Raw genomic sequence first — 12,729 nt, 5'->3', positions numbered from 1 at the left:
AGATGTATATGTGTGCGTGTGTGTGTATATATCCTGCTTTTAGGAACTGACATCATGACTGCAGTCAGCATAGTTCCTGCATACGCTAAGCAGCTTCTTATGACGGTAAGGACAGAATAAACACTTGCACACACATAGGGTGTAAAGTTAGCGTGTGACTTCACTCTCTGTGCATGACAAAGGAGGCAGTGGGCAATCCCAAATTGGACAGCAGGGCCAATGACGGCTGTGGGACAGTAAAAGTGACACCGACCCATAAATCAAATTACAACTATAAACTTATAATAGCCTTATGAGCATCTTGGATGTCATGTTTACTTGTAGCTTCAAATTCTTATTCATGACCTCACTGATGTAAAAAGACCAGTGGTGGGAGGTTCTAGACACCTGTTGGAGAAATATATAAACTGAAGGGACCTGAAGCAAGCAGATCACACTTCTGAGAGCACAGATAAGCCCTCAAGACAACACCACCCAGACAAACAGACGAGAGAAATGTCTTCTGCTGAGAGCCTCTTCATGGATGACCCTTTCTTTGCAAACTCCCACTTTTTGTGGCCCAGATGCAGTATGGCTCTTTCCAGCTTCAAAGAGGATTTCCTCATCCGTAAAGCCCAAATAATGCAGAACCTGAGGAATGATATCAGAGACAGCTTGCTGAATGAACTCACTGATGAGTTCTTCCAGTGTCTTGATGGTCAGAGTTCCTTCTCCAGGCTCTTCAGCCTGATCAACACAGAGCAGAACAAACGGCGAGACGTTTCTCTTACTCTGGACACTCGAGGCTTCTCTCCAGAAGATGTCACTGTGACAGTATCTGGAAGGTGCCTGGAGGTGATGGCCGGCAAGCGGGCCCAGACAGACGTTTCTACATCATCTACCAGCACCGCTCACGTCGCAGAAGCCCAGCCACAAGGATTTGTTCAAGCTGTGCAGCTTCCTGACCACCTGGATCCAACCTCCTTGACCTGCTCACTTGGAGAAGATGGACTTCTGCATATTGAGTCACCAGAATCCAAAGATGAGTCCTCAGTCCGCTTCAGAACATCCCTGGATTTCCCCATCAACAAGGACAGCACAAACGAAATGGAGGATGGGGCTGAGAAACCAAACTAAAAAACTGACTTATGGCCTATTATACATTGTACAATTGTTTTTCATGAATCGTGAATGTGCTTTATGTGACTGAAAATTATTAGTTCTACAAAGGTTTTAATAAAGATATTATCTGGTATATGACTTCATGCACAAACTTCATGTCTTCTACACGGGGCAACTTTTTGAGCTCTGTTGCTGGGCAACTTTGGGCAATGTTGCCGTCAACAGGCAACCAGGTGAGACACAGGGGACACGACTGATCTAAAGTATCCAGATAGAAATTTGTTTCCCATTCTCAATGGGAAAGTGCCCAAGCAACATTGCTCACAAAAAGTTGCCCCATGTATCATCAGCCTAAGGTTTTGAAATGGGATTTACAATCCGTAGGCATTATTATTATTGTCAATGTGGAGTGCTACTTTACCAATTTTCAGTTTTCTTGTGGAATGCTATCACTTCGAAACCTGATATGCAGATATGTTGCTAGAATAGTTTTCACTTTACAACTAATGTAAAGGGTTAGTATATTTTAGTGAATGTGGTGATGGTTTGTGGTGTAATGTGGATCAGTTTAGTAAATATGAGACTTTTCTCTCACAGTTATCACTGATTAAACTTGAGATAGGCTTAAAGTAAGAAAAAAAATAAAATCAAGCAACATCCATAAAGGTGTGTAAATTAAGATCCATCAGGACATGCAATTTCTGGAAGCATTTCATCTAGCGAAATTTAAAGTTACATAAATTCTTTTTTAAAAGCAATGTCCGTGAAACAGAATGTAAAGTATAAAGTACAAAATAAGTTCCAGAGAAGTACGATTAACCGTCCAACACAATTGATGGCGCTATAGACACATGATTGAAATTTATTCATTCAAACATTGCGCCAGGCCCGGATTGGCTAATCGGGAGCACCGTGAGGATTCCCGGTGGGCCGGTCTGTTTTTTGGCCGCGAGGGCCGGTGTTGTCATGCCACTGGGTTGAACTATGCTGTTCCTAGGCTGCCTGCACTCATAGCAGCCCCAATCTTTTTATTTATTTTCTCGCAGGCCATATTATTATTGTCACCAGATCATATCAGTAACAAATTCTCAATTGATAACTAAAATAGACTGTGATAACTAATCATTCTTTTTGCGCAAATTGTTTTATTTGTGAACATGGAAGTTTGAGGGAAGGCTTTAAGACCAAGCGGAATTCTCTGCCGGCTGCTCCCGCTTCACAGCGAGCGGGCCTCGCGCTAACTGCACCCTTCACCGTCCGCTTTTTTATTTTACAAAATCAGTTTGGGCGAATGCAAACAACTTATTGATCATGAGCCCAACATCCATCACGGCAGGAAAACATTTAATATACCTGAGGGAAGACGTCTTTCATTGTAAGTTAATGCTGTTAAATAGAGAGGGGAAAAAATGCATTACAAAAAAAATAAATAAAAAATAAAATAAAATAAATACTTCTTGCGTAGGCTATTCTTAAACTTGGACCTCATTATTGAAGTAAAAATCCAAGCACCAGAAGCGGCCCACACTCTCTTAAGTTTTCTTTAATTGAAAAATATGCATTTTCATTCATTCAAAGGCTATAGTTGCAATAATATTTTAGATCAAAACTTTAAGTGCCATTGTTTAAAAAAAAAATGCTTGATTGACTGACGTTTCCTAGACCTTCAGTTGTTAGATTTCACAATATTTTCACCTCCTCAATTACACGTGTGAAGTCACAATTCTATAATGGTACAATTTACTCAGGCCGATGGCATTTTTTGTATGACATTTAAAATTATTTTTAGAATAATTGTACATAAATAGGTTAAGCAAAACAATTGTGATTATTTCTGAGAACATTTTAACTGCAGGCAGACTTAGGCCTACATTATGGTACAGTACAAATATTTGGAAGGTCCCTTATTCTGTCCCTTATTTTCTTAAAGAATAAACACTTATTTTCTACAAGAATAAACACTATTTCCTTAAAGAGTAAGATAAAGAATCACAATTGTCCCTTATTTTCCATTTCTTATGTTAATTGGCAATGATGACGTAATTATCTTTTGACTCCCCTGACAGCGGAACCTTGCTAAAAAAAAAAAGTAATTGTTGGAGATATGCGAACAAAAAATAATAGATAAAAAATGTATAATAGAAAGCGCAAAGGTGGCACTGAAAAGGCCAGTAAAAAAAAAAAAAAAAACTAAGTGGGTGTCACGCCCCTGGACTCATTGTGTTGTGTTTTCCCTCCCCAGGTGTGCTGTGTTCCCTTTAATTAGTCATTCCTTGCACCTGTGTTTTCCCAATCACGCAGTGTTTAAAAACCCTAGTCCTTTCAGTTTGTAGATTGTACGTCTTGCTGTGTGTGTCCTATGCTCAATTAGTCATTCCTTGCACTTGTGTTTTCCCAATCACCCAGTGTTTAAAAACCCTAGTCTTTTCAGTTGGTTTTTGTCGGAGATTGTACGTCTTCCTGTGTGTGTCCTATGCTCCTGTCTGCACCGTGTACCCAGTGGATTATTATATTAAAACAAGATTATCTTGCATTTCTGGTCTCCTCGTTCCTCGCTCCTCGCCTTAGGCTAAAGTGTGACAGAATCTCCGACCAATACAATTACCTCCGTTTGTCTACCCTTCGTTTTGTTTCCGGGTTTTACTCAGTTTTCCCAAGGATCCCTTCACTCGCCCAGAATTCCTCCTCCTGCTGTTGTTCGTGTACTCCTGTTCTCCTCGTTCCTCGCTCCGCTCTGTAGGCTAAAGTGTGACAGAATCTCCGACCAATACAATTACCTCCGTTTGTCTACCCTTCGTTTTGTTTCCGGGTTTTCCTCAGTTTTTTGTTTCCGTAGTGTGTCCCCATGGATCCCTTCACTCGCCCCGAATTCCTCCTCCTCCTGCTGGAGCAGGGAGACAAAGCTCTCGAGGACCATACCAAACTGTTCCTGTTGGTCGCTAACATCACCAGCTATCAGGACGACGCGCTCTGCTCTTTCTATGACACAAGCCTGAACGCCGAGTACAGAGCGCTGTCGTCCGAAGATGGTCCTCGGGAGGAATTCACCGCCTTCGTGGAGTGGACTCTGCCGAGAAACGGGTCGCCACTCACCATCTGCCCCGTGGAGGATCTCGCCGGATCCACTCCGGACCCAGAGCCCAGCCCACCATCTCCCCGCGGTACGGAGCATCAGCCTGAGCCCACCGATGACAGAGAGCCATTTCCCGCCGCGATCTGCGAGCCGGAGCGAAGCCAAGCGACTGAGCAGAGGATCGCCTCGGAAGTTGAGCCCAACCCGTCAGACCAGGTGTGAGAGCCGGCGACAGTGCCCACCATGAGGGAGCAAGCCATGGACGGTGTGAGCACGGAGAGGAGCTCCACCCCCTGCATCATGGCTGAGGGTGAGCTGACTATGGCAGGACATAAGTGCCAAAACGAAGAGGGGAGGGATCCAGCCCCCGAATCCAGCTCAGAACGCCCTCCAGTGTCCACTCCTAGAAAGCGCCCTCCAGTGCCTGCTCCTAGAAAGCACCCTCCAGTGGCCGCTCCTCAGCTCCACCGGGCTCCCTCGTCCCTCCGGTTCCGCCTTGGTCGGGCGTCGACCCGCCATCGCCTCTGGACTCCTCTCCTCTGGCTGCGCCTCGTCGCTCTGTCCAACCGGCTCCGTTGGGCTCCTTCCTCCCGCCAGATCCACCTTGGTCCTCAGCCCAGTGGATTATTGTATTAAAAAGAAGATTATCGTGTATTCCTGGTCTCCTCGCTCCTCGCCTTAGGCTAAAGTGTGACAGTGGGCCGGTCTAAGGCATGAAACTCCAGGGCTGAAAATGAGTCTCCCTCCGGCCCTGCATTGTGCCAACTGGTATTAGTGATAAACCTACCGACCGATTTTAAGATATCATTAGTCAGTGTTTTTTTTTTTCTACTTTGTGATGTTTCTTGCCTAACCGAAGTAAGTGATCACCTGCTGAATGTTCACTAGGTCAGTTATTTTCTATAGGCTACATTATGGTTTTAAAAGCTAATTTACACAGAACGCGTTCCATTTTAAAACGCGAGACGCAGCGATGAAGAATAGTAAAAAGCGCAGCCTTTATACAGAAGTAGCCGTACAGCAGAATTTAAAGTTACAGTTTTCAAAATGGAAAACTGTAACACAACAAATGATACACACGCGCACGATTCATATCCCGCCCCAACTCCTTCTGTTTGGTTCAACGAATCGCTGAAAAGCAGCGAAACCTCTTGGGACACGGTGCAACAATAAAATAAACTGTCTAGCGCATGCTTAATTACAAAAGTGGGACAGTGGAAATGCAAAAACGCGTTCTGTGTGAACGAATGCAGAGCTATCTGGATGGAGGTATGCAAGTATAGATTTTCTGGATTGCTTTAAAATGCACAAACCTTCCCTTGAGTAAATGTTTCAGTCTCATTAATGCTCTATTTGGAAGACAGGGCTAATACGCCAGTCTGTTACACGCCTTATTAATGTCTGATCATATATTAGAAGGTTATTATGGTGGCAGGTGGTTAAAAAGCAACTTAATCATCATTTGACCATCATAATGACCACCAGCCATAGAAACCTAATCATAACACATTACAATTATATTTTGTAATTTATTTCTTCTCATTATACCTGACACATGAATCTTTTCTTTGAAACGAAGAATGCAGGGCATCCGAGATGCAATAGAGCAAAAGTTCAAGAGATGAAAGGCTTCCGGATGAAACTATAAAAGGTATTCTTGAAATGGACAGCAGGGGAATTTGACACCAGAAAATCATGAGATGAAGAGGCCAAATGCTGCCATTACATTCAGTTCCCAGAAGGAGCTAAATAAGAGCCTGTAAAGGTTTCTCTGACATTTTCAGCCTAAGGGAGATCATTTGTTGTGGCTTCAGCACAGGTACAAAACACAGCGGTTAATATTTGATGTGTGCAACCTCAGGCAACAAGATGGAGGAAGAGCACAAGGGAAACCACAAATGTCTCCTGACTAATTTAAATGTCAGCGGCATAGAGATTTTTGATCTGGTTCCCATTAACGAGAAATAATGTCTCGGGCTGAGAGAGAAAGAGAGTTACAAAATAAAGGCAATTGCTCATGTCTTCTCTCAGCACCTGCCATTGCCTAACACTGATCACTGCTTTTACCAGAGTTTTGGCAAGAGGATAAAATAGCACAAAATTGTCTTGGAGTGGGCAAAAGTGATATTGAGGTTAAATGGAATTGGATTTCCCATCTTCACTAACAACTAGCATAGTATGTCATGCACTAAAAAATAAATACAAACTAATTGTGTCATGGTAGCTTGTCATGCTTAATAAGTTTGGTAAATCATCATATAAAATACTAAATATTTTAATCTAATTTTAAGTATTTTTAAACATTTAAATATTTAGATTTATTTGTCTAAATATACAAAATAAATGATTGTATATTAAATATTTCTTATTTTTATTATAATAAAAATAAAGTAAATACATGCAAATAAAGTAGATTTATTTAGAAAATATTTTTGCACATGACCACAAACATTTTTCACTAAATAACCTGTTTATGATGTTGCCACCTTATTATGTCAACAATATCACTGATATCATTGACAGGGGTGTCTACAGCTACACTTAAATACAACTTTTTAAGGGTGCTTTCAACTGAGGCACATCTCTGTCCAATCCTCTTCACAAACTTTAATGGTCTTGTTTGGCCTCCAGCACAATAGATGACTCAAACAGTGACAAGTAATCCTTGTGGGCAATCACTTGTGTAAGGAGACCCACAGCAGCGGGTAAATATTGATCCCGTTTCCACCCAGCACTAATGATAGTGCACTGTCTTGCCGAGCAGTTCAATGCCACTGGAGACCTGTTCCCTAGGCAGCCGGTGTCATCTGCACCAATGCACCGATAGAGCTACTCCCCTGTGCCTTGGCATCAATCTTTTTCAAGACATGCTTTCTTTCCCCCTCTCAGTCATTTCTTCTTGATGGTCTGAAGGTCTGACATTTCATCCCAGACTGTTTAACATCTGTGAGCACTGGTACACCAGATGAAGAAACTGGGTTCCTGTGATCCATGGCTAAAGCTTTGAAGGGAAGGATGAGTTGCTCAGTAAAGAAAAGATGCAGGTGATTTGTGATTTGAGTCTTTTGTTCCTTGAAAGCAGGTTCAGGATTACCTGTGAACAAGCAGCCAGTTATAATGGAGTATATGATAACACAAGATTCACACAAGATACTACAACTTTAGCCAAATTAGCATGCAACATATTAAAAAGAGTTGTTTTTAATAATATGTGTTTGATCTTGAGCAATCTTGGCTGGCAGAAGTAATAGAAACAGATTAGTAGAAGTAGAAAGACTTCTGAGTGCTGTTTCTCACCAGACTGGCATCTGTTGGACATCTGATGGAATTAATGGAAAAGATCCTGGATTCAACTGATTTTGTAATAAATTTACAAAACAGGTTATAGATCAAGATCTTAAGTAAATAGACATAAATAGAACTTAATTAAGGCAAACACAATGTTTAATTTTTCCACACATAATAACAAGGCTGTGAGAGAAAAATGTATAGTCTGTTTTATGGGCTATACTGTAATGTACAGTATTGTCCTATTGTGTCATTTTCATAACACGTTTTAAGAGTTTTTTTGTCACTAAGTATTTTGAAAAGACACATTTTAAATTTTGTATCATTTAACAATTAATAGCAAAGTAAAATTGCAAATCCTGTTGAACAGACTGTATGTCTATTCCTCACAGGCTTGTTTTCATTATAATCAAGCTATTTTACCCAGCACTGGGTTGTATTTAACCCAGCATTTTTTAGAGTGTGGCTTCTATCCTAAGGTCCAACCCAGGGCTGTCGCTGGGAATGTTGTCCTAATGTTGTGCACAATCCTATCCCCCTTATTCAGTGCTTGATCAAAAAAAAATAACAGGTTGTGGTATTGTCACGATTACCAGCTGGAGTGCCCTGGACATCCACCAGTGGGCACTGCTCCCTTCTCCAGTGCCATTCCGTCCTGGCCTCCATTTCCCACAAGTCTTTGCCCGGTCTTTGCCCAGTTGTTTGCCTCCATGGTTCCCCTGGTTAGTTTCCATGGTGTTTAATTAGCTCCTCCCCTTGCTACCCTGTTTGTCTCTCCCTTTTTATACCCTGTGTATTCTCCTGTGTCTTTTGCGAAGTCTTGTTAGTGTCAGCTGCATTTCTGAGTATTCCCCTTGTTTCCTGTGTCTCTGGGTTTTGAATCCATGCCTGCTCCCATGATATCCCTTGCCTGTTTCCCCTGCTTTGTTGCCTGTTTGGACTGTTTACCTGTGATTTGATCATTTGTCTGTTTTGGACATTGATTCTTGATTACCCTCTAGTCTAAAGACATGTGCACTGGTGTGAGGGCGGGACAATAACCTCTTCCCTTCAGCAGCCTGTCAATCACATGAGATCGCAGCAGTTAGCAAATGACAATGATCCAATTCCAGATGTACAAAGCCGTTTCACTTGGATGTCACAACAGAGAAGAAAAGACACGATCACGATTTCAGTTTTAAGCCAACCTAAAAGTAGCATACACAGTAGTGTGCTAAAAAACAAAAAAGAAAGGAAAGGAAATGTTTAATATGACAGATTTCAGCTTGAGTAATATAATATGTAATGTGTATGTTAATGTAAAAGACTACACAATCAACACTGAAATGAACATTTTCATGAAATGCATGATAAAGCCTATATTTAGCTAAAAGGTGCCCAAAACCCCATAAAACCAGCTAACAGACTAGTCTGACAAGGTTGGGAGATCAATTAAGACCATAAACTAGCTTAGTTTTATTTATTTATTTACTTTATTAATTTTTTTCAGCAGGGTAATGTTCATGTACATTGGACAGTCAGTTTATTTTATCAGAGAGCAACAGAAATCCTAAAAAAGATCTAACTCATTAAAGGATCAATGGTCAAGGCTCGTTATGATATCAATGACTCTAAACATATTGGATGTTCAAACTGCCGGCTTAAGAGGATGAAACTAAGAAAATGTGCTTTGTTCTTTCGATTTATCGTCGACTTAAACATCAAAAAATAACGGCAGCATCAGTAGCAGGTTAGTAAATTGTTCAGATCCCCCCTGGAGTGTTTCACATTTTGGGATGGGGAAAAAATAATTGGGGCAATCAGCTGTGGTGAAGAGTCGTGTAGGTTTGAATTAGATCATTTTGCACTTTCGCCTTTATGAGGGTCCGTGACAGTCTGAAGCAATAGGTGTCACGGGGCGACAGTATAAAATGTGGTCCATCGTGTCCAAACCCGAAAGGTCTCCACGGCGACAGATATGAACTAGTAATAAAGATATATTCCCCTGGCAGTGGGTGCACTGATTTGATTTGTCCAGTGGTTCAGTGAAGCGTCTGCCCAGGTCTTGATTCTACCTGCCCCTCACGGCACATTTGTGATGATTATAATATCTCAACACAAGGACGCCCACTGCTCTGAGCGCTCGCATTACCCTGCTTGAGTGTGCTTCTGATGAATAGCAAACATTTGCTTCAACCCGGATGATATTTTGCTCTGGTATTACCTGATAGATGCCCCTTAATACGCCACCTGAATTATATAAACCTTATAGATTAGGCATCAGATGTCCAAAATGAAATGAAATAAACATAAAGGAAGTGGTACATTTTTCGTTTTTAATAATTTGCTTCACATCTCCCACGTCTTATTTCAATGTATTTTAAAATGTAATTTATTCCTGTGATGGCAAAGCTGAATTTGTGTCACATGACCTTCAGAAATCATTCTAATATGCTGATTTGCTGCTCAAGAAACATTTCTTATTATTAATTTAAACTGGTTAATATTTTGTGAGGACTGTGATACTTTTTCACCCAGCATTCTTTAATGAATAGAAAGTTCAGAAGAACTAGTGTACTTAATTGACATTCCTGGGCAGTGTTGATAGCAATCAAGGACACCAGAAAACACTCCTCAACAAAAGACATCCGTGTACTCAGGAGCCCCCAATCAAACAACACCACCTAATCTAAGAAGAACAAGAGAAAAATAGATAATAGGATGTCTGCCCTTCTAGAGGTTAAGAGGGACAAAGATTATAACAGTCCTACTTCATCAGGCCTTTTTTAAAAAAGGTAATGTTATTGCTTAAAGATTTTCTTTAAATAAAGATACTCACTCTGATTACTGCGTCCCAAATATAGCTTCATCCTCTGTTTGGTTCTTTCTAGACACTAAACCCTGTAAAAGACTAAATTAATTCACAGAAAACATGTTGAAGACACGTAAAAAAAGCTTTCAAAGAAAAAGGGACTCCATCCCTTGAGCAACTTTAATCTGGATGAGGGCTCCTGAGAACTACAACTACAACAGCTCCAAACAACACAAAACCACAGCAGTCCAGATTTATCTATGTTGCCTCACATTTTTGTCAGCATCTGTTCTAATAGAATAAAAACATTGAGAGGATAGAAAAAATTAACTCAACAATAATGGCGGATCACATGGAATTTGAGGCTGGTGGTAGATGATTCGTGACTAGATAACAATGGTTGACGTGCAACATCACACTTTCACTGAGTATGTCAAAAGCATGCAGTTCTTTAAGTGGCCAGCTGTTACATCTGTTCTTTTCGGCTGAAGAAAATATTTTCCTATAAGAACGTCTGTGTCTCTTTTAAAGCATTGTGTAGTAGATCAAAATAATATCATTGGACTGAATAATGTTTTTTTTTAGTTGGCTTACACAAAGTAATGTGTTTCGTCTAACTTAAGGCCTGGCCTTGTCATCTTGCCAAGATAAATAGCTGCAATTAAAATGTTGCTGCAGGCCTGTTTATGCCGGAGGCAGAATAGTTTTGGCTCAACAGAAGTTAAATGTAAGTTGTTGTTGCAGGTGTCATCATTTACTCCCTCCTTCAGGGAATACTGGCACAATTGTATCAATATATCAAAAAAGAGCAAAAACTACTATTGATATTAGACTAGAGCAGTATTATTTTACTATTAAGCATCCACTCTGCCTCGTAAGAATATGTTAAAGAGAATTGTAATTTAAAGAACGATGGCATGTCCTGTGTAACTGACACCTACCATAATGTGTATTAAAATCATCTTTACTGAAGCATTTTAACACAGTTAACAGCTTGAGTAAACTATATGCAGTCATTCTCTAAAGATGCCAAAGGGTGTTTTTATTATTACATGAATCCTCTTATGACATGTATTGAATAAGAAGAGATAAATATATACTTTCATACTCGGTTGGCTTTGGTATGTTGGAGTCCCTTGTTGAACACAATATGAGAACTGTACACTCTAAAAATATTCTGTTAAATTTACAGTAAAAGTAGTTTATAAATCTGCTTTTTACCATCAAATGTACTGATAACCGCCATAATAATACAGGTGGTACTACAGAAAGCCACATAATGAATCATCGTATGTGAGCTATCCATAAAACATTGCCAATACTTGTGTATAGACATTTACAGGGTCATACACACAAACACAAACCACCATCGGGGTAACACACGACACTAAAATAATGCAATATATCTTAACTAAATAACATAATGTACACAAAACACCATTGTAAACATTACTAATAAAAAAAACAATTGAAACAAAATATAATAATATTACAGTCAAATTACATATAATGCAATGTTTGACCATTTAAAATTACCAGGGTATTTCAGCCTTACAACGACCTTTCAGAAAACTCATCATTTAGTTCATTTAGTATTTATGTGTTCAATAAACACTTTTTTTTTTATGTATAAAAAAGAACTGCTGTCCAAAAAGATTGCTGTCATTTCTATCATGCCAAGTACTTTAGAGAAATTTTAATTTGAGGACATTTTTTGCAAATTAATTAAATAGAATTAAAGACGTCAGCAAACTGTCACTTGTTGTGTCATCAAGTCTTATACAAAAGATTGCTGTCATTTCTATCATGCCAAGTACTTTAGAGAAATTTTAATTTGAGGACATTTTTTGCAAATTAATTAAATAAGACTTACACAAGACGTCAGCAAACTGTCACTTGTTGTGTCATCAAGTCTTATACAACTAATCTTCAAAAGGGAAAAATACTATTAAAATCACATATTAAAAATTCACACCATCACATTAAACTTTACTTGACCAAGATGATCCTCTTGGTATTTATCAGATCAGATCAGTTGTTTTAACATAGATGAAACATAGAACCAATGCATCAAAAGTGCTCTTAATTTAGGAAATCTCCCATAAACCATCTCTGCACTTCAACACTTGAACAACATCTTACCTCGGTCTGCATCCACTGTTTTTAGTAGTCACAATCTGCTTGTCTGAAATGTTGGCCGAGGTCAATAGTTAGCGATTTATTGGCAGACCAAGCAGGAATCCTTTCAAAATGGCCTCTAATATGGAAACCGTCTAATTCCCTCTCACCTGAACAACAAACAAGGCAATAAAAATTGACAGTCTAGTATCAAGAGAGTTTAATGTTTGGTCTGGCTGTGGCAAATGCCTCAATTCTGTATCTCTGTAATGGTGATGAAGCCCCTTACAAACAAGTCTCATAGGTCTCATCTTTTGTCCTTGATAAACACTGTTTGACTGTCAAAGACAAGCCTTGG

The 12,729-nt window shown here is 39.8% G+C and overlaps 2 protein-coding genes across 2 annotated transcripts in view; both read left to right on the top strand.

The window, feature by feature from the left end:
* Nucleotides 1-12,729, top strand: part of LOC107689636 (peptide YY-A) — a 48,305-nt gene that overhangs the window by 21,908 nt on the left and 13,668 nt on the right. The gene's annotated exons all lie outside the window — the stretch shown is intronic.
* On the top strand, nucleotides 389-1,296 carry LOC107689635 (heat shock protein 30-like). Its single transcript, XM_016487719.1, has one exon. It carries the CDS (start codon nucleotides 496-498, stop codon nucleotides 1,114-1,116), a length of 621 nt encoding a protein of 206 aa, XP_016343205.1. The 5' UTR covers nucleotides 389-495; the 3' UTR covers nucleotides 1,117-1,296.

The sequence above is a fragment of the Sinocyclocheilus anshuiensis genome, unplaced genomic scaffold (genome assembly GCF_001515605.1).
Source record: "Sinocyclocheilus anshuiensis isolate Anshui unplaced genomic scaffold, SAMN03320099.WGS_v1.1 scaffold813, whole genome shotgun sequence".
NCBI lineage: Eukaryota > Metazoa > Chordata > Actinopteri > Cypriniformes > Cyprinidae > Sinocyclocheilus > Sinocyclocheilus anshuiensis.
This window is presented reverse-complemented; position numbering and strand designations above follow the sequence as displayed.